Source organism: Bos grunniens, chromosome 2 (genome assembly GCF_055505025.1).
Source record: "Bos grunniens cultivar Pamir isolate PY7600 chromosome 2, Bosgru_T2T1.0, whole genome shotgun sequence".
Classification (NCBI taxonomy): domain Eukaryota; kingdom Metazoa; phylum Chordata; class Mammalia; order Artiodactyla; family Bovidae; genus Bos; species Bos grunniens.
In genome coordinates this window covers 112,105,563-112,129,154 of record NC_141166.1, presented here as the reverse complement: position 1 = coordinate 112,129,154, position 23,592 = coordinate 112,105,563, and the positions used below count along the sequence as shown (strand labels likewise).

Sequence of the window (23,592 nt, the reverse complement as noted above, 5' to 3'; positions counted from 1 at the left end):
TAGAAAAAACATCTACTTTTGCTTCATTTTCTACACTAAAGCCACTGACTATGTGGATGACAACAAACTGAAAATTCTTAAGAGATGGAAATACCAGACCACCTTACTGCCTCCTGAGAAACCTGTATACAGGTCAGGAGGCACCAGTTAGAACTGGACATGGAACAGTGGACTGGTTCAAAATTGGGAAAGGAGTATGTCAAAGCTTATTTAACTTATACGCAGAATACATCATGTGAAATGCCGGGCTGGATGAATCACAAGCTGGAATCAGACATGCAGATGATGGCAGAAAGTGAAGAGGAATTAAAGAGCCTCTTAATGAGGGTGAAAAAGGAGAGTGAAAAAGCTGGCTTAAAACTCAACATTCAAAAACTAAGAGTGGGAAAACATGGAAAACAGTGAATATTTTCCTGGGCTCCAAAATCACTGCAGTGACTGCAGCAACGAAATTAAAAGACGCTTGCTCCTTGGAAGAAAAGCTACAACAAAGCTAGACAGTGTTTTGCGAAGCAGAGACATCACTTTGCCAACAAAGGTCCATATACTCAAAGCTATGGTTTTTTCAATAGTCATGTATGGATGTGAGAGTTGGAACATGCAGAAGGCTGAGTACCAAACAATTTGATGCTTTCGAATTGTGATGCTGGAGAAGACTCTTGAGAGTCTCTTGGACAGCAAGGAGATCAAACCAGTCCATCCGAAAGGAAATCAACTCTGAATATTCACTGGAAGGACTGATGAAGCTGAAGCTCCAATACTTTGGCCACCTGATGTGAACTCATTGGAAAAGACCCTGATGCTGGGAAAGATTGAAGGCAAGAGAAGGGGGCGACAGAGGATGAGAAGATTGGATGGCATCACCAACTTAATTGGCATGAGTTTCAGCAAACTCCGGGAGACAGTAAAGGACAGGGAAGCCTGGCATGCGGCAGTCCATGGGGTTGTAAAGAGCTGGACACGACTGAGCGACTGAACAACAAGGTCTATAAATCCTGAGGTGATTGTATACTTCAAGAAAATCCCATTTTTAGGCAATTTTATGGTCTCTCATCAAAGACTTAACACAGTTGTTCACAGTCATGTGTACATACATGTTCAACTCTGTAAGAATATATATTGGTCTACAAGATTTTTTTAAATTTAAAATACTGGTAAAACTATTTTGGAAAATTGCTCAGCAGTATCAACTGAAAGTGTGCATATCTTATGGCCAAGTATTTCCCTAAGTATATGCCCAACAGAAACAAGTGTTTATGTTTACCAAAAGACACCTACAACTATGCTCATAGCAACATTATCCATAACCCAACCCCAAACTACAATTAACCCACATACCATCAGCAGCAGAATGGATAAATTATAGTATATTTACATAAGGGAATACTATATATGTGAGACAATGAACATCTAATAATCTACAACTACATTCAACAAAATGGAATGACCCTTACAAATATAATGAACAAAAAAGCCAAACACAAATAAGTACATATCATGATTCCATTTTTTATAAAATATGAAAAATTTAATATACTAATTTGAATAAAACACATAAAATTATATATAAAGTGAAAAAGAATATTGTGGAATGTCTCAGGAAATTATTAATAAAATTCTTCATCTAATTAAGTGGACTATGATGCAGCCAGAGAAAAAGAGCAGGATGCATTAAAACTGGGTAAAAGATATTAAAAATAAAAATACAATAAAGGCAACATTTCCAAATTTATAAAATGTAATTAGAAACCTTTGGTAATTTTTTCAAGTTTAACAGTCATCCAAGGATTAACAATTTTGCCCCTCAAAGAGAAAGAAAGAACACACACAATACCAAAATTGTTCATTAATATATTAATCTTATATATGACACTGCAAATTAAAATCCCAAATGGATCACTTGAAATACTTTTTAATAGTAATATCTTTTCTTAATTTGATGAGAACTTCTGCCTAAATGGAAGAGAGGCAGCAGGAAAGAGCTGAAGAGGGACACAGGACCTAGACTCTTATTTCAGGGCTTTAAGGCTTTGGAGAAGTCATCTCATCATTGCAGGCCCCTGCTTCCTTATTTGCAGAACAAAAGTTCTGTATCAGTGGTTCTGAACTTTGACTATACATTGTAATCCCCCTAATCCTGGAGAGATTTTCAAAATTATGCTGTTGCCAAGTCTCCTTAGATACTATGATTTAATCAGTCTCAGGTGCCAGGTGAGCACTAAAAGTTTTAAAAATTGCCAAGGTGATTCTAATACGACCAAAACTGAGAGCTACTGAACTAGATGATGTCTAAAGGTCACTGCCGCTCTAAAATTCTTCCAAACAAAAGGTTCGCAAATACATTTGCCAAAAAGAATTAATCAAAAGAATGTATTGTTTCTTGAACAACAGACAGCATTTGAATAATCAAAGGCAACTCGTTGTAGTACATGGTGAAAATAAACACTGAATGGTCAAGAGACAAACCATATATATATATTTTTTAGTTCTTTACAGTTATGTATTGGGTTAAATAGTGTCCTGCCCACCCCAGCCCCACAACTCCCTGCCAAATTCAAGTCTGTTTGGAACTTGTAAATGTGACATTATTGGAAAAAGGGTCTTTTGCAGACTTAATTAAACTGGGGTTATACTGCTTAGAGTAGGCCCTGAATCTAGCATGACTGTTGTCTTAAAAGAAGAGAAAAATCTGGACAGACATGTAGGGAGACTGCCATGTGACAACAGAGGCAGAAACTGGAGTGATGCACCTGGAAGCCAAAAGGCACAAGATTGTTAGCAACCCTGAAAACTAGAAAAGAGACAGGGGAAGAGGGATAGATTCTCCCTCAGAGCCTCCAAAAGTAACCAACCTTGCCAACACCTTGATTTCAGACTTCTAGCCTCCTGTGAGAGAATAAATTTCTGTTGTTTTAAGTTACCCAGTTTGTGACAATCTGATATGGCAGCCCTAGGAAATGTATACAGTAATTCTATATTTTTCTGGGGGCATCTGGGGAGTTCTAGATTAATAACCAAAGAGTCCCTATAGTAAATCCATGAACATAACGGTAAGGTACTCTCCAGAGAAGTGGGAAATAAGTACGTCCTCACTTGAATCAAGATAGAAATAAACAGATTCTCATGAAAAAGAAACAATTCCAAGGGCAGAAATACCTTTCTATATAACCTGAAAGAAGATACTAACTTTTTGAGAAGGAATGTATGTATCCTAAAAAGAAATGGAAATATAAAGAAGCAATCTTATAAGAAAACTGAAGAAACGCCTAATTCAAGCACTGTCCTGGAGACAGTGTCTCTGTCAACGGATTCTGAGGATTACCATCTATGGCAGGGTTATCTCTATGTGAAGATGAACGAATCAGGCTATCTTTGCTTGATGCCATTAAACATTCAAATTAGAAAACGTCTTTTGCTCCAATTCCTTGCTTACCAAGCAACCTTCTAATTATAATTTGGCTTCCCATGTGGGTTGTCCAATACAGGGAAACAATGAACTGGTCAGGCAAGTATGAGTATCTGGGCCTTCTGGCAGTTGTTTCTCAGTGTAAATTAATAAATTGACCTTCTCCCACGTATCAGTGTCGTAGACACCTGTGAGTTCTAATTAGTACTCCCTAGCTAATCAACTCTAGTAGACTGATAAAACTGAGTTTCTGAATATGCAAAGAACAGGCTGGACACTGGCCAACAACAAGTTATTACAGTAAATGTTGCCCTGGAGGACTGGGTCCTGATGGTCAGGCAGCATTTTCCAAGAAACATCCCAACTTCAGAGCATTTCTTCATTTTAATTTGTCTAATAGGTGCATAGTTGCTATTAGAAGCATTAGTAAAATCTCTTTAACCCTGTTTTAAAGCAGATATTTTCCAAGAGTTAAATAGGTTAAAGCTTTTCAAATAAGGAGGGAATTTAAGACATCAGAAACTGTGAAATAATTTTAAGGTGTATATGGACTATAAAAGTTCAAGAACTACCTATTCTGAGAAATACATTAATGATTTTAACTTTGTCACTTTATGGTAAATATGCTCCTGAAAGGCATCAGTTCTGAGATTAGAATATATTGTGCATATATTAATATTTTGTCCTCCAAATAAATAATTCTTATATTTTAAGAGTAATCTGTAGTAAGTACAGTTAAATGTGGTTGGAATATTAAGCTCATTTATTAGGTCTACCCCTAATCAAGTACTCATGGAATCCTCAAGTTATCTTCAAGATAACCATTCTATTCCTCCTACCATTCTTCAGGACTGCCAAAGTACTTCTGCTGTGAATCTTCAAATTTGGTATTTTAAAAAGTTAACAGTGTCCTTATTTTAGAAGCAATATCTTGGTTGGTTTAAACTTCACCAAAATGTGGAGAACTATCTATCTTTATCTTCTTTATTAAAAATAACTGAGTTCAAAAAAGTAAAGAAAACAATTTGATGATCCAGAACCCTGTCACTGCATTAAAATCCCTGACTCTGCAAAAACTAGAAGATGACAGAAGATAGATTACTTAAATGAAATTTGAGGCAGTACCAATTGAGATTTCAAGTGATAGAGGATTTATAGAAAGGGAGAAAAAGAAAGAATCTTGTTTTGCTACTGGGGCAGAGTCACCTCTTAAAGGATACAAAGATACAGCAATATCTAATGATTCATTCCTCCAGTTTATGGGGACCCAATTCCTAGAGTCAGAAAACACTTAAAAAGTAGAGGCAAAGAAAAAAACATTTAAAGTCTGTTAAATTTATGAATTTGAAGATACTGGTTTAAAAAGCTTAAAGCTTTTTAAGCTGGAACAATGTTTTTAAGAAGAGATTATCTTAAAATTTTGCCTATTATTCATTATCATTGTATTGGAGAGCAGAGAGGCTCTACCAAGTTTTTAGAGAAGAAATGAAGACCAGTAACACAATTAACCATGAAGTATAAATCCAAGATCAAAGCAATAATGACTTTGGGAGTCATAATATGGCCAAACAAAAAAATACTTAGCAGATTGTTGCTCTTTCTTCCTTCATAGACTAGAACTATTTGTGTGATGAAAAGTAAGATTAAAAAGGTAATTCTTCTGATACAGTGTTGAGGGTGGGAGAAGGCAATGGCACCTCACTCCAGTACTCTTACCTGGCAAATCCCATGGACAGAGGAGCCTGGTGGGCTGCAGTCCATGGGGTCACTAGGAGTCGGACACAACTGAGCGACTTCACTTTCACTTTTCACTTTCATGCACTGGAGAAGGAAATGGCAACCCACTCCAGTGTTCTTGCCTGGAGAATCCCAGGGATCGGGGAGCCTGGTGGGCTGCCATCTCTGGGGTCACACAGAGTTGGACATGACTGAAGTGACTTAGCAGTAGCAGTTAGCAGTATTGAGGGTATGTGATTTATCTTCTATAAAATCTTCACTAACATTGGAGTGACCAAAGAATAGGGTGGTGGGGGGAAGGGAGCCATGTATTACAGTTGAATGAATAAATGAGTCTTCTATATGAAGCATAAGAAGGAAGCAATGCCTAGCTCAATTAGCAAAGAAAGAGATATGGCTGGCTGTCATTCTTATTCAGTAGGCAGTTTTATGTTGAAATACAGGAAAATACAAAAACAAAAAATATCAACCACCATGCAACCAGCTGTGTAGTACAAAAAAGCAAGCACCAGTCAGTCCACTATCACAGATGTAGGTACTGTTCTTATTTAAGCAAGATGAAGTCTTCATTTTCTAGTCCTATTTAGTGGTATATTTAAGAATGGAAACCTCAAATTTAAAGATAAAAGGATGGCAAACTGAAGCCCTGAGATATTAAAAATAACAAATCTACAAATAGATAAAAGATTCTTTTCAAATACTGAAAAAGGGTACTGACCAACAATCTAAGATGTAAGGTATCCAGATATCCAGAAATCTAGCCACTTAGGTGGCCACCTACAGCTAGAGAGAAACAATTGGCTTCATCTCTCCAATTTTGCATCTTGCTTTGGTTTTGCTAGCTGGATTATGCATTTCTTTGCTTACAGACATGAGAATCTTCTACCTCTACCTTTCTCCACTGTATAAATCTCATTCAAAAGCAAAAATTCAAGAGCAATCCAGGGAGGAAAACAGATGATAAACAAAATGTATTAACACTCTGCCTGATCTCCATGGAGGAGAAAAGCAGGAACTGAATGAACACTGTGAAGTCTCTATCATGCTAGATAGACACTGTGTTAAACAGTTTTTAATCTATTTTCCTTCATTAGACTTAAATGCTGTTTTTAATGCCTGCTAATTAATCCCAGAGACATTACTTTGCCAACAAAGATCCGTCTAGACAAGGCTATGGTTTTTCCAGTGGTCATGTATGGATGTGAGAGTTGGACTGTGAAGAAAGCTGAGTGCCAAAGAATTGATGCTTTTGAACTGTGGTGTTGGAGAAGACTCTTGAGAATTCTTTGGATTGCAAGATCCAACCAGTCCATTCTAAAGGAGATCAGTCCTGAGTGTTCTTTGGAAGGACTGATGCTGAAGCTGAAACTCCAATATTTTGGCCACCTCATGCAAAGAGTTGACTCATTGGAAAAGACTCTGATGCTGGGAGGGATTGGGGGCAGGAGGAGAAGGGGACAACAGAGGATGAGATGGCTGGATGGCATCACTGACTCGATGGACGTGAGTCTGCGTAAACTCCGGGAGTTGGTGATGGACAGGGAGGCCTGGCATGCTGCAATTCATGGGGTCACAAAGAGTCAGACACGACTGAGCGACTGAACTGAACTGAATTAATCCCAAATGTGCTTAGTCGCTCAGTCATGTCCAACTCCTTGCGACCCCATGGACTGTAGCCTGTCAGGCTCCTCTGTCTAGAGGGATTCTTCAGGCAAGAATACTGGAGTGTTGCCATGCCCTCCTCCAGGGGATCTTCCCAAACTAGGGATAGAACCCAGGTCTCCCGCATTGCAGGCAGATTCTTTACCATCTGAGCCACCACAGAAGTCCAAGAAAACTGGAGGTGGGGAGCCCATCCCTTTCTCCAGGGGAACTTTCCCACCCAGGAATCAAACCAAGGTCTCCTACATTGCAGGCAGATTCTTTACCAGGAAAGCCAATCCCAAACATGAAAATGTTGAATTTTAAGAGACAATTTGCTACCTCACTTCCTACTACACTGAAAGAAAGCATCAGGAAAGGACAAGAGTGAATAGTGAGTTCATCCCTGATTTACAAGATCAACACTTGATAAATAAATGATTCCACTGTAATAGTGAAGAAAATCTCTTAAAAGCACCAGGTTTTCTCAAAGAAATTGAAGAATCAAAGTTAAGGCAGATGAAAACATGAAAAAACACAGCTTAAAATTTAACTTAATTTAAACAGAATATGATATTCTAAGAACGGGACTTTGTCAGCAACAATGTAATACTACAGAAAAGATAGACAGCAAAGTAAAGGCACTTTGGATTTGCCTTGAGACTTTTAATAATTCAGGGCAAGTCACATGTTTCTGGAATTGCTGGAGGATCAGGAAGCACTTCATAACATAAAAGGTTTTCCAAGGGTTATTTAAACACAAACAACTTGTATTATGTATTGTGGTCAACAAAAATAAATATGCATCCATAAGTATAAGGATTTACTTATGTATAAGTATTTATAATAAATTTACTTATTTAATATAAAATAATTTAAATATGAAATATAAATAAATTTACTTATACTATAATAATTTACAAGTATTTATACAATACTTTCCTAATGACTCAAGTTTATGACATAGTCGTCTTGTATAACAGTTTTTATCTATCTTTTCTCCAGTTTCCATCAGTTCTGTGAATCACTGCAGTTCTGAACATCTTCTAAAAGCTCTTCAAAGAGCAAATGCACAGCTTTTGTGCCAGGCTATAGGGGAGCTATATGAGAGTCATGTGAGATCTTCAGAGGCTTTTCTCCCAGCTCAGTTCAGAATAACAATTTCTATGCTTGAAATGCCAGAAGTGGTGGGACAACCGGTCTTGGTTATGAGTGGAGTTATCATACCTGTAAGCATATTTTTTAAAAACTTCAACATCTAGTTTACACTCATGTTCTGTGACTAGCTTTATCAGTAAATCATTCCAAGCTATTAGGAGGCTTTTCGTCTTTTCCATGTAGTATTAGAGCACCACCTTGTGTCAGAAACCTGAGCACCTGACCAGACATCTGTTTTTAGATACCTTAGTTGTCCAAAGTTTTACTGTCCAGTCAAATGATGAAGTGACAAAAAGATGTGAGAAGTCCACTGCTCCAACAGCTGAATGACAATGAATGCCAGTAATTGGTCCTTGATGTCCCTCGAACATCTCACTGATTCCAGCTTTGCTATTTCATAAGAGTGAAAACAGGGAAATCTCTTGTAAGTAGATCACTTACAAATATATGTTATCATAGATTTATCTATTATTATGCTTTGACACAATTTCAATAAACTTAACTCTGTGCTCATAACACATCAAAATAATTATGTTGAGTGTTACTCTATCCATATTTGATAACACCACTAAAGCAGTAGTAAGTACATTTTGGAACCATAATCATGATGCTATTGATGACAGAACTCAAAAGTCCAATATCCAAGGTTCTGAGGTGGTGGAATAGAGACAAAGGGATGCTACATGTAAGACAGAGAACCTAGGTTACTTTTAAAACAAAAGCTTTCAAGTGAAGGTGATCTGTATTTGCAATGAAATCTGAACACTCAATTTTTTTTTTTAGAGGAAGCAATTGATAATTGTACAGCTAGACAATTTCAAAACAGATTGAACAGCAGGAGAAATACTAGTCAATTTAAAATGTGTACGTGACATTACTGTACAATTATCAGGAGAAGTGAACTTTGAGCCAAGAAGGCTCAATGTCCAAATAAATCGAAACAGAAAAACAGTTGAAAATCTTATTTACAACTTTAAAGGTCAGTATGTAGTATATGAATTTTTGTATTTGTAACTGCAGAATGTTACTTCCTACCACTAACTTTTGTGAGCACGTCCACATATACGAAAATCACAACACACCACACCCCTCAAAATCTATTACTAGAACACATTATGATCTAAAATGACCTTTTATTTTTAAAAAGTATTTAACTTTACATACCTGAACTTAAATAACTTGTCACAAATAAGTGGCTCTAGGAGAGACTCCTACTTGAATTAAGAGGCAAATTGTTTTCATGAGATTATTCAAGGGAGAATTTTAAATAATTGCAAATTCCAGTTTAGATTTACCTGCCATGGCGACATGCTGTGTACACAGAACCTTCCTCACTTCCAACAACGAAGTTGTTGACATCTCCAACAGGGAAGGACATAGATGTCACAGCGACTGCCTTTGACTGTTTATGAACCAATTCCATGCTATCCTACACAGAAAAAATTGAGATTATTTTGTAAACTTACAATTAAAAAATTTTTAAGAACATTTTCTAGTCTTAGTTTGTAAACCTTCTTTTACTATACTGCTTACATAAATTTAATTGATTAAAAGCAGGTTTGAAAATGAAGTATATATATCACAGATTATATTTAATACATGCTTAGATTTATAAACTGTTACTATAATACTATTATAAAACATTTATGAAAAATATACGGGTTTATATAGACTTAAAAAAATACCAATATTTGCCTCAAAACTTCAGAGTTTTCCTAGTTTAACCTACCTGTGGATGGGAAAGCATGTCCAGACTCCACGAACAAATTTTTCCATCAGTAGAGATACTAATCAGATTGTGAGCATTCTGTGTTCCAACAACATTTACACAATATACAGGATGCTAAAGAAAGAAATATTAAAGAAAGTTTTCTGGAACTATTTTCACCAAAAAGATGAAATAATTTTTACTGTATCATCACAGGTATTCTGTTTCATATCCAAACAGTCTCACATCATAAGGGCATTTTTAATGTGAAGTTTGATCTTATTCTGTGGATTAACAATAGATTATCTTAGAAGAGAGATAAGTTTCTAATAAAATAGATTTCCAAAAATAAAAAAAAAGTCCTCATTCTTAGTTGCTAAATGATGAGGAATTCATACATCAAAGGAAACATATTTTGAGACTATTTTGACAGACACGACTAAGTATTTAATGATGAAGGAAATCTAATGGAAATAACCTCTTTACTTACTGTGTGTGCTGCAGCTGACAGTGGAGTTCTTTGCACTGGAGTTCTTTTATTGCTACGGTTATCCCACAGCACAATTTGGCCTGAATATGTACCACCCACAACCAGATTTGGATGAAATTTTGCAAATGTCGCAGACATAACGGCTGACTGTAAATAAGTAAGATTTTTATATTCAAGGGTCAAACGAAAGAAATGTGACAAGTTATAAGAATAAATCTATAATCAAAAACATTTTCCCTTTTATTGTAAGCTATCAGAGATTAAAACCACCAGTAAATACACACACTTAAAAATGTCATATTGTTTAAGAACATAAAGATACAGCTCTAGAATAGTTTTGCTTAAAAGTCGAATGTAATGACTGTTTACAGAAATATTTAAGCAATTTATCCAACAAAGCAAAAACTATTTGAATACAGCATTAAATCAAAAGATAAGTGGCTCTACTTTAGCCTTTGACAGAAATCTGACAACAGAGTATAATGCTAGTTTTGATTCAGTTAAGTGTTTTGCAGAATTATTATATTATTAAAAGATTATAACTTATGCAACCAGAAAGGCTTGCAAATTCTAACCTCCCACTAAATCCACTTTAAAAATCTGCATCTGTTTCCTACTTCAAACATATGTTTCTACTTAAAACTATCTAGTTCCAACTCCTCAGGCCATGTATAAGTAATTCAGTGGGCCAACCATCTAATTGTATATTCAGCAAGTAAGTTCCTGAGAAACTCCCTGCAGAAAAGACATTTTATAAAAGATTCCTTTTATACAATCAATCACAATAACAGAAAATCACAACAGCAAAGGACTTTAGGTGTGATTAAACATAAGAGACACCAGAAAAGCTAGAAAACACAGATCATGTTGAATAGAGAAGTCTTCAGTTTTTTGTTAACATCTGTTTGCAAATATGGGGTGGTTTAGTAAATGCCAATCCAATGAAATCATTATGTTGACAAGAAAAGAAAAAAGGCACTGTCTAAATTCATTAGTGAATTCTTAAACTGGGAGAAGACTGCTAAAAGACTATCTTACCTGGCAGTGAAACACATACTCTGGAGTAGTTTTTTTGTATTTCATATTCCATACAAGGGCCACACCGTCAGGCTCATGAGGAGCATCTTCGTTGTTGTTATAGGAAGCCACCAGTAATTCTGGATACTGCTCGCAAGAATCAAGTGGGGAAAAAATGCTATGCATAATAACTGTTTTACATTCCTAGTTACTCAACTTTTTTAATTAAATTATTCTGAAAATGCAAATTCCTAACACTTCATCAAGAAATACATCTCTAGAGTTATGCTCTCTGCAACATCAGTAAAACTTTGAATTAGTAAGGTTATTTTAAAGGTTTTAATGTTAAAATATTTTATTAAAATGTGTTGCAATTCTATCCAAAGGATAGAATTAAAATAGGTAAGCAATTAAAATAAGTAAAACTAAGTTGTGGCATAAATAAAACCTTGAGTTTTAAATAGTGTTCCCAATCCTTTCTTCCTAAGTACATAAGGCAACCATAACATTAGAGCCATCATCCATTGTTATAATATACATTGATTTAATTATACAAAGTTTCCATAATTAAAATACAACTACCTGCTTATTGTAATTCAAAAATGGGTAAACAGAAACCAATTTTGTTATTGTAATTTACCTGAGATGACCAATCCAAACAACTAACGACTCGATGCTTTGACCAACGTTCGTCAAAAAACTGTCGATTTAATGACAGTTTAGCACCTGCTTGAATCTCTCTACAGAAAAAAAACAAAAACAAAAAACCAACAACTGTGTTATAACTTCCCACTCTTAAAGTAATTAAACATTGCGGACACCATAATTTTAGCAACTATACTTACCCTTCTTTGTCTTCCAAATCTCTTCCACTGTAGTCAAAGAAGATGTTAATCTGCTCTGAAAGAGCTCTTTCTACAATTCTTGTGGAATGGTCAAAGAAACTTAAAAATTCCTCAGAGTGCAAGATTTGCTGCTTTTCTTCTTCAGTCAGCTCATGAGGAGGAGCTGTAAAACAAATGTTTTTCTAAAGTCTGATATATGCCACTCAAATCATGTCACTTCACTATCACAATTTGGATCAATGAAAGCGACTCATTTTTTAAGCAGATTCACCTCTTTGATTTAGAGCATTTTATTCTACTTTAGTGCATAAATAATAAAAAAAACAATCTTAACAGGAATCAATAAAATTGTTTAAATTCTTTTAAGTTAAATTCTTTAAGGTACCTTTACTATCACTTTCTTCATCTTTCTTTAAAGTTTTCTCTTCCTCAGGTTCAATAGGTGGCTTAGGAGTCACCACGTCATCTTCTTCTTCTTCATCTGAATAAAAACAAAGCAGTAACACAAAAATTATTTTTATGACAATAACTGAAAGCTCTTGAGGTAATTATTTCAGAAAGTATCACAACTTTTTAGGTAGAAGCACAAGTGAACCACTCATAAGATAGAATGAGGAGAAATAATGAAAATTTTATCAATACAGTTTTTAAAAAAGAATTAAGTGGACCTTCTTTATCCATACCTAACATGGTAAGTCAGCAACAGCCATATCAAATTCTGTAGCTACATAAACTGAAATAAGATATATAAGCAACTAGGATGAGTTCCTCATGTAAATCTCTAAAAGCTTGCAAGCATTTATCATTCCAGACAGAACAACATGCAACTCCTACATAGTTTTATGTAGCATGCTGACATATTAATGCTGTAAAATGAAAAAAATCAAATGTCTAAAATAGCCTACAGAGTTGGCTGCTTACTTGTGATCTGAAACCATCAGTGTCTAATGGATCTTCATATGGCATAAAGACGGCTTACATTAACTCTCAGGTTGCTATTTGAGAGGCAGATTTTAAAGATAATAGCTACGAGACCACATTTTCTATTCTGTCATTTTAAATGCAAGTCTCATTATCTACTGTTATATGATGTGGCAATAAGCACTTAAAATAATGTTTTCTTAACTTGAATAAAAATACACATTGAGACAATAGACAATGTTTATAAGACTTGTAAAAATGACTAACTCTCCTCTTACACAACCAAACCAGGAAAATAACTTTACTTATTTTAAAATGTTACAGAACATACAACTCTTGCCTACCTTCTCTTTCGCTACATACGGAGATGGATTTTTATGAAGAAAATGCTTATTTTTATTGCCTAAACAGATGCGTCATTTGTCTATGAGGGAATGGCAGCAGGCATCTGTAGCAGAGTCCATCTCAAGTAATGAGAGCCTATTCAATAAGGGGACTTTACTTGTTATAGTCATTTCCCCGACCCATGTTCAAAATTATCTAAAACACACTAACATACGACATACACAAAAGAATGGTCAAGTATGGGAACCAGCTGCCAAGTCATGGTCCCAGCAGCCAGGCCAGCTGACTAGATAGCAACAACCAGATGGCACTGCTGGGATTGTGTCTTTCTGCTACAAGGTGGCAATGGGATGGCATAACATTCTTCCGCTTGACTGCTTCCAATCCTGTCTCTCCCCAATGGCGAGCCTGTGCAATTACCCACACTCCAGGAGGCCTACAGATAAGCCTTTACCCTGCAAACAAAATGCAGCTTGTAGGCCACACCAGCTGCCAAACCACACACATAGTGTTAGGTTTGGAAAGCTATGAAAATCTTTCTAACTCTATAGTATAAGCAATAAAAATATAACTGTACCTTTAGGAAAGAAAGCTTTAAATGACACTGTATAATGCACACAATGATACAACCTCCAACTTAATCAAAATGATAATGACGTATGCCAATCCTACATTACTTGAAATTGAGCGATTTTTACGTTCTGACAAGTTTACAGAACTAGGATAAATGGCACGAATGATTTCAATATATGCTCATACTTTTGAACCAAATGGTGAAGGTTAAAATTTTTCCTTTCAAGGGCCTCAATCAGCCACAAAGGAAAACAGTAATCACTGTCTTTTCAGCCAGCCCAACCGCATTTGTCAGCCCTTTCTCCGTCAATGCAGCCAGAGCAATCAACCTGCCAAACATTCAGAATGGAAAAACAATCTGAAAATACAGGGTATAATGCACCTGCCAGTGAAAATGGCCATTTCAAGAAAAGCTAGTGATCTCAGTGACCCCGCTGAGGAGGCGGTGGTGCAAAGGGGAAAGAACACGCAAAAGAATTCTTAGTGATCGCCACTCTCTTGCACATTGACACTTCCTTACAAAGCATGCCAATTACAGCTTTTGTGCTACTTAAAAAAATGAAAGCTTTTTTGGGGGCAAAATAATCACACAGAGAAACAGAAAGACAGTACTCCCTTTTAGATGAATTCTCATATACAATGGATTATTAATCTGAGAACAGTGTATCTTGTAAAGTAAAGTAAAGTAAAGTAACAATTCTATACTGTACTGCTCAAACATTATGATGAAATTCTACCATCAAGTCACCTATCAGTATAATGTAATGAAAATAATTTAATTACACTTAAGCTGACTTTTAGAATAACAAGATATTTACTTTAATTAAAAACTAAGTCTGAAAATATGTATTTTTCCATTTTCTTCTAATACTATCAGTTATCAATTTTGTTGACTAGTAAGTTCACTGTATGTAAATCCTAAAACCAAAGACAGGGAATCTGAGTCACCCTGGACAGGTCATCCTGAAGCGTTGTGAATTATAAATTACAGCTTCCTATCCACATCATATCTTCCTCCCTCAACTTTGTTGCATTATACGGCTTCTAAGTACCATTTCCAATGACAGGTGTCAAATTCCTGTCATAATGCATATGGTCAGTACTTTAGTGCTAAGTGACCTCATAATCTACACATTTAACAGAAAAGATCATGCTTACAGACACTCTTTTCCTTTTAAAATTTAAAATGTAGATTAAGTATGGTAGACAGTGATCTAACTCTGCCTACTTCATGGCATTTGTCATGCTTATTTGCCCATATAGTTTAGTTGTAGCTGAATGATGACTACAATATTTAAATACTTGTTTTCAGGATTTTATTTTAGAATGAATGTACTAACTTTTTCTATTAAAAACTGATTCAAAAACTCAGATACTTAAGAATCAAGCTTCATTAAATGGCTAACACTAAGAAAAATTCCAAGAACATTACAAAAATGATCTGCTTTTAAAATATTTTTATTATTAAGCTGATTATCTACACATACCAAATATTTGGCCCAAAAATGCCTAATATGGAATGGAAAAACAATCTGACCATTAGAGAGTACCATTAGAGACTGTTCCTCTGAAACAAATACTCTTATTAAAAATGAATACAACTAGCTACCAAAAAAGTTATTAACATGACCAAAAACATAATATTACAATTCTAAAGATTCTCTAAGCTAGTCCCTATTATATGATAAGCCATAATATATTTAAAACTGAAAAACACTACAACAGAGCAGGAAGACTGAAAAATGTGACTGCCATGTCACATCAATTTATTGATGAATATTCATTGCAGTATGCTAAGTAGTTAACTCCATGCTTTCTCTGACAGGGAATCTAAGATTATAAACTGAGCAATAAAGAATGCATAAAAGTAGCAGTTACTTTTAAAATGACAAACCTCTTGTCAATGAATGCTAAGATTAGGTTTAATGAACCATTGAATTTTTACTGAGTTAACATCAAAATTGTGATGTATTTTGGTGAGATGGAAAGAAAAGCGGTCTATAAATTAAGCTGCACCTAGAAATAACATGAAAGAATGAAATTCCAGTTGTTGGAATAATCTGTTACAATGGAGTAGGTTAATCAAAGTTAAATCATCTGTGAAATGGGTGGCTTTTGTTAAGCTGAAGGAAGGAGTCTTCAGAACAAGTTTTCTCATCTGTATGTCACACTGCGTTAAAGAGATATCTAAGAATAAGCCACAAAGCACACTTTGAATTATTTAAAAATATTGTAACACATAACAAGGAATATGCAAGATCCTAGAAAATACTCACTAAAAACTGATACTCTAACCTATCACTTATCACAATTAACTCTTAGCATGAGGTCAAAATCTATATCATTTGTGCATTAATGCTATTTAGGAAACAGTTGTCTATAAGTTTATTAACTAGTTTCATCAAACTGATGTACTCTATTTTAAGACAGTTTAATATCCTAATGAAGAATTCCTAATTTACAAAGTAGCGTAATTACTCACTACAAAGGAAACTGCCAATGAATTCCAAAAATCAGGAAAAATATGTTGCACATAAAGTCATAATTTAATTTATAAAAATTCTACTTGTAAGTAACTTCACAAACAAAATGAGACTATTAGAGGGAAATACTTTAATCTTAAGTTTAAAATTATATGTTAGATACAAATGATTTTCCTTTAATATTTTCAAAATAAACCTTTTTCTGGTTCAATATCCTTTTGAATCACTTCATTTTGATCCATTTGTCCAAAATTTCATATTCTTTACTCTTTAAAAATCAATATTAAGAAAATATTAGGACAAAACTTTAGGAATGTATCAGTGGAATTCATTCCTTTTATTTTTTTAAACACCTAGAATCAAACGCAAGGTCACTTGTTTCTTCACAATTTAGATATTGTTAAATTTTAATCAGGAAATATTTTGAATATAGGTCTAATGCTAATTTGGGAGATAAATAAAAAGAGGGTAATACTTTAATTATACCATTTATTTTAACACAGAATTTTCTCTCTACATTGTCTCATTTTATGTAAAATTCAAAATTTTATTTAGGCAGTACTGGCATCATTAACACAGATCCTGTTATCTGTGATCTCATAAATATTACATTTTTCTGAGGCCACAATTTTAAATATGCTGATTAAAGTCTTTCAATCATGGTTAAGAACAAATGATTCAATTTTCAATTATTTTTATATTCTCACAGATTCTTTGAGAGTTAAAACTAACTTATTACATATGTTATTTATTCCAAAAAGTTTTTTTAAAATCCATTTTAGACAAGAATAATATTAACCAGAAGGCCTTAACAATTTAGTCTACTTGGGAAGTGTGGATTCCAGATGTTAAGATCATGTAATAAAAAATTAAGAGCTATTTACATATAACATTTTTCTACACATTATATATTCTAATCAACATGTACCTGAGGAAAAATATGATTACTAAATCAATACCAAAAACCATTACGAAACTCCACACAGATAAGAAAGTAGAATGATATAAGAAACACAGCACTCCAATGGAAATCAAGGTTCTGACTGTAGCCAGATATTCTTTTATATTGTGACCATAGGGTCATCAATGAACATTCTTGGGTCTCAGTTTCCTCAGGTGTAAACAAGCTGATTAAACTGTGGAATTTCCTCTTTAAAAATCTGTGTCTAAAAATTGCAACAACAACGAAAAATCCATGCTGATGATTTCTGGTGAATAAGAAAAGACAATGCCATTTTCAAGAGAGTTAAAAACTTCTAAAAGAGAAGAGAAGAAAGTAACTTTTCCAGGCCTGTATCTGTGGGTATTACACTCCTGCCATGAGTTTTTTTTACCTGCCGGGAGCGAAATTGACTAAGGTCACATGTTCCTAGTCAATTTCATTCACAGTAGGTGCTTTAAGACAGCAAAGCACCTCAGTTCAGAAATGGTACTATCAACTTACAGAGTAAACTTGAAAGCAAGAACATGTGCTTTTCAAAAGAATAGATTCAGCCATTTTCTAAAAAATGAAAAAGAGACCTAAGTCTAAGACCAATTTTTATCTTCAATTTGATAACTAACATTACTTCTGTACTAATTACACTGCCTACCCAAGTTCAATTTACTGTCTTTTACACTCAAACTGTAAATTTCGCAATTTTTTATCATGGTGAGTTTGGGAATTTATTACATATTCTTAAATGTGAGACAAGGAGGCTAAGTTTGAGAAGCTCTGTATTAAACCAATGGAAAAGCAGAGGTAGAGTTAAGCACAAAGTGTCCTCATTATAAAACTTGAAGTGTAGGGGTTTTTTACCCCTCTTTCTTAAACTCCCATAAATTGGGAAATGAAACAATGTAAGAGCCCTGGACATGAAAATAATGGTAATGATACAGACAGGAAATCTCATTTTTATAAACAGTTCTAAAGGCTAAGGACAGCCCCATGGTCTTACAGTATGTCTCTCAGTCTCCTTCACTTATATGCCTCAGTAGTCGTGAAGTGTTAGTCGCTTAAAGACGTCCAACCCTTTGCGACCCCACCGACAGTAGCCTGCCTGGCTCTTCTGTCTATGAGATTCTCCAGGCAAGAATACCAGAGTGGGTTGCCATTTTCTTTTCCAGAGAATCTTCCCAACCCAGGGACCAAATCTGGGTCTCCTGCTTGGCAGGCAGATTCTTTTTCATCTGAGCTACAGGAGGCCTATATACCTCAACCTTAAACTAAAAAAATAATCAAGTAGACAGCATACACTCAATACACTACTAGAATCACTGAATTCTTGTTAGGTTGCAAATGAATAAACATGGATCTTTATAAAACTAATATCTAAGTCTAGTCTACAGAGGAAAATTTTAAAGAGAGTGGTACATAGGTGTACCCATTAGAAAATGGGCTCAGTTTATGTATCTTGCCACTTTTACCCTCTATTAGTGAAGATAAGAAAAATTCTATTTAACAACATGAAAGATCAAAGCTGTTTATTCATTACTCTGAGCCAATCACTATAAGATATTATCTGATGCAAATTTACCAATAAATAAGTGCAAATTTATGAATAAATAAGCCATGCTATTTTTTAATAAAATGTTCTTCAAACTACAGGTCAAAGCCAACAATTTAGTCATGGCCAACAATGAAAAAAATGAAATACAGTAAGAGCAGAGAAGGTATTATTTCAAAAAACTTTTGTATCAGTTACAAGACTCCGCCCTCCCCGCCCCCACCCCCGCCCTGCCCCCGCTATCCAAAAGTAGAGCAGTCCTTGAAAACTTTAAGCTGAAATGGTGTAAACTGAAGAAGCGATTACTTTAGGACACATCTTGTTACCATGTGCACAGAGTAAATACTGCAGATGCTCAGAGACAGTTTAAAGCTACGGCAGCTTTCTGCTGAGATGCTGAGTGTAGTTTCCAGGGAAGGAGCTTGGGTTTGTCACACTCCCTAAGTGGCATAAGTGAACTTTTGAAATTCAAAGGATATCTGTACACATCTGTATCTACATTTGTACTAGACTGTAATTAATATGAATTGAATTTCTTACCACAGGTAACTATCATAAAAGAATGAAACTGCTGCTTCAGTGACAGCGTAAGAAGGAAAGCATATGTTGGAATCAGCCAAACTTGGTTTAGAATCTTACCCTTCATAAGCTCTCTTTCAGCTTCAGCTTCCTCATATGTAAACAGAATTGGTATTTAACTCTCAAGGTTTTGATAAGAGGATTAGAGATAACGTAAAGTGCCTTACACTATACCTGATATGTAGTAAGCACTCTGCTGTTACAATTTTCAGTCACCAATTTAAACATGAGGTTTGAAGAACTGTAACAAACAAGTAGCTAAGATAATATATGTGAGAGATGCTAATAGGTCCAATTTGCTCACAGCATTCACAGGGATACACAGAACACAGAGTAACAGCATATGTTTGTATCTAGGTCATCACGGAATTAGAGAAGGCTATAAGGGAGGATGTATGTTTCATTTATGGATCTAAGAGCAAATAATGATTACAACATGATATAGTCATATTAAAATCAAGAACCGAGACTATACTTTCTCACCCAATTTCATCAATATTGTTACTGTAGTATTAACACTGGAAAATAATACTTTCCCAGCAGTTACTTCCCAAGAAAAGGCATTATTTACTGAGTTTGTACTCACTACACATCATGCATTCTCTAGACCAGGCATTATAGCAATGAAGAAGAAACAGTCCCTATTGTGTTCTGGAAAATTTGGCAAAAAAGCTGAAGTACGATGGATGGTAAAAGCCTTGCCCTAAATAGAAGAACCTGCCTGCAATGCAGGAGGCATAAGAAACACAGGTTCAATCCCTGGGTCAGGAAGATCCCCTGGAGGAAGGCATGGCAACCCACTCTAGTATGCTTGCCTGGAGAATTCCACAGACAGAAGAGCCTGGTGGGCTACAGTCCATGGAGTTGCAAAGAGTTGGACACAACCAAAGCGACTTAGCACTCACGTAACTAATTTTCAAGTGAAAAAATATGGTTTATCTTGAACTTCTGGGTTATTAGCCTACTTTACAAATCACAATCTTTTAAATTTTCCCATTAATTTCAAAATAAAAATGGAAAAAAAGCATTTTTTACAAAACTGCCAGTCATATACTAGTAGCTATACATTCAAATTAGCTCAAAGACATTATTACATGTTCACTTTAAAATTTATATGCATGTCAAGAATAAGGAACTATAAACAAAAAATTTCAGGTGGGATATACAACCATATGTGTGCTTGTATATGTATACGTATATAATTTTTGAAAAAAATGTATCGTAGAAAACAGACTGGAAACAAAATATTAACAATGGGTACTACACAGTGGTATCATAGGCATATTTCCTGTCCTTTCTGTCTTCTCTAAATTCTCTATGATATATTGCAGTAATTAGAAAAAATTATTTTAAAAACTGGAAGTTTTCTTTTAAACAATACATATAATTATAGGTGTGTTACAACAGGCATTACCTAAAATTGCTTCAGAATTGCTTTATATTCTAAAACAATCTAAAATGCATTTCATAAATAAAACTAAATCTTCATATTATTATTATAAGGAAAAAAGCCTAATTTATGTTTTAAATGAGATACTGTACCCTCATTTTGGCTATTTTGCTTATTTTCTATTTAACATATCTAACATTTCTCATTTAACATATCTAATTATATAGCTCCCAAAAGACAGACATTTCAGTACTTTGAACATATTAGTAAAATAATATTTTCTGGAAATTATAGAATCCTATAGTATTAGCTTTCTCCATACTGGTAGTTCAGCACTTTATCTTTCCTCTTTTCTTTTTTTAAAGTGGCTTATGTCTCAAACAAATCTATCATCAAGGACTTTTTTTCTGGTAAGATAAGGGATTTTGCACATGTGAAAGCTATTTTACCAATCGATAGAGCAGCAGGAATGAAAAAAAATGTATCCATAGAAATGAATAGTCACACGGTCAAGTTCTAAAAAAAACTATTGGACAAAAAACTTATTCCTATTTCCTCAAAATTTTTGAGTTTAATTGTACACACGATAATGTCAAGTCCTTTTGGGACCAAGAAGAAAATCAAAGGAAAAGTTAATGATATTTATTTTATGTCCATCCTTAGGGGGATGGACAGGAAAGGAGAGTTGTTAAAAGTACATGTGATGATCTACTATTAAGTTTAAAAAGTCTATAAAGAGTTATAATGGCTCATTTTCTTTTGAAGTATATATAAGTATGAAAATTTAAAGATGTTCATTGGTAATAAGCTAGGAATTTCAAGGATTCCCCCCACCCCCCACTCTTGCTTACTTGTATCTCAGGGTTTTCTGCAATGAATATTACTTTTGCTTCTCCTTAATGGAGAAATGTGGTAATTTAATTGAAATTTTAGAGATAAATTAACTTAAACATTTGATAAAGTGCTTATGCTTAATATTCTATAATTAAACAATAATAAATTTTTCTGGCTGAGAAAAAAAAGTGTTCTTTATGTACAGACTGCTTAAAGGATTACAATAGGCCCACAATTCCAAAATATCACCAACTCTAAAATCCGTAATTCTTTTGGTGGTAAACTCTAACATGACCAGAAGTAAAGGTATCTATAATCATTATTTATCTCACTCAGTTTGAATATTCATATCTTTTGCTGTTGAATATTTATGCCCAAGATGCTGCTGGAGTGTTTACATATAGTACTTACATATAGTACTTAACTTCTTTGAAATGTAAAAAATTCTGAATCCCTATATATATATACACCTCCATAGGTTTCAGATAAGAAATTGTGAATTGTATTAGGGATCTTAAGTAAACTTTTATATCAAACATAAATTTATTAGCTTCCCTTGGAAAAACAAGAACTATCATATTAAGTTTATGCTTAAATCATTAGCTATTCAATGAGATATTTAAAATTAGTCCCCACTGTAAAAATGGTCAGCTCCTTTTGATTTAAGACACAAAGGACTCCACATTCAATATAATGTCTATGTATACTCCTTCTGTTTCACAGAGATTACAGGCTGCTATATAATCAACATAGTAGAGCCCTTAGATCATAAAATAGGAAGTTTATGAATTAGGTCTAGATTTGTTCATTAATACAGATAACTGGCACTATATCAGAATATAGTATGCACCAAAGACAATAATTTACGTTATTTCATTTACTATTGGATATACTCCCATTTTCAGAAGAATTACGTTCATGACACAGAAATAGAACATTCTTAAGTTTATTTTTTGCTTCTAAAGCAGCACATAGTAACAACAAAATGAGAATGGAAGTATTTGTATTTATGCCAACAAAATTAAAAATATACATATAGCTTATACTTCTATTAAATTCTACAAGAAAAAGTTTTCAAACTCTAAAGAGCAAATACATAAATATAGAAACCCAAAGTATTATTTTTATAATGTTCCTCTAAGAAAATATGCCAAACAACCAAGGAGAAAAAAAAAAAAAGAATCACCTTATTTAACATGGGGATTAATGACAATCATATTTAACGGCAGATACTCACCTTCTTTGGGTTGAGCCATAACTGGAGTCTGAGTTTCCTTTGTGTATGTGACAATTTCACGAGGAGGAAAGTCAACTTGTGTAATTTTAGCCATTCCAAGTTTAATAGGTCCTCGTCTAAATAAAGTGAACACAAATACTTTCAAACACTACAAATGATACACTTTAACTACATCAAACCATGTTTTTTGGGAAAAGTAAGAATTAAATATCGTATATCCAACAGTGTAATTTAAACCCCTGTTTTATTCAAGAAAATTTAAATGAACAATTAATTGGCTTTATTTTAACAAAAGAATTAGAAGGTAGCAAGAACAAAAGAGATTTCTGAATCATTCAAGGTGTTTATTTTTCACTTTAAAAAAGCAAATAATTTAGTTTCTTAGAACAAATGTGTGGGTAATAACAGAGGAAGAGGATGGGAATTTCAAAGTAGACTGCTGAATATGGTTGGTTATGAGAACTGTTTTTAGCAGGGATAGGATTCTGGAATTTTTTGTTAAGAGTTAAATATATGGATCTCATTCATACCACATTTAGTCTCCTTTCAACATTAGAAGACATCAGCTTCAAGAGTGAGAAATAACTTTCTGTTGAAAACAACTTTTTCTACTTATATTTTGCAGAAATTGAGAAGCATACAGTCAATTTAGACTATAAAATAAAATATTTAAACTTTAAGTCTCTAATCTCTGTGTGATCAATACTGTCCTTGATTCACACATGGACAAACTATTGTGCAG

The 23,592-nt window shown here is 34.2% G+C and overlaps 1 protein-coding gene across 12 annotated transcripts in view; it reads right to left on the bottom strand.

Moving 5' to 3' along the window:
* Positions 1-23,592, bottom strand: part of DYNC1I2 (dynein cytoplasmic 1 intermediate chain 2) — a 53,963-nt gene that overhangs the window by 8,870 nt on the left and 21,501 nt on the right. For all 12 annotated transcript variants that reach the window (XM_086358105.1, XM_086358128.1, XM_086358144.1 and 9 more), the window contains 9 exons: positions 22,851-22,966; positions 12,388-12,483; positions 12,003-12,165; positions 11,798-11,897; positions 11,179-11,304; positions 10,141-10,287; positions 9,672-9,785; positions 9,238-9,371; positions 8,188-8,332 (listed from right to left, as the gene is read on the bottom strand). In XM_086358105.1, coding sequence (XP_086214231.1) covers positions 8,188-8,332; positions 9,238-9,371; positions 9,672-9,785; positions 10,141-10,287; positions 11,179-11,304; positions 11,798-11,897; positions 12,003-12,165; positions 12,388-12,483; positions 22,851-22,966 — 1,141 coding nt within the window. The remainder of the gene's footprint in view (positions 1-8,187; positions 8,333-9,237; positions 9,372-9,671; positions 9,786-10,140; positions 10,288-11,178; positions 11,305-11,797; positions 11,898-12,002; positions 12,166-12,387; positions 12,484-22,850; positions 22,967-23,592) is intronic.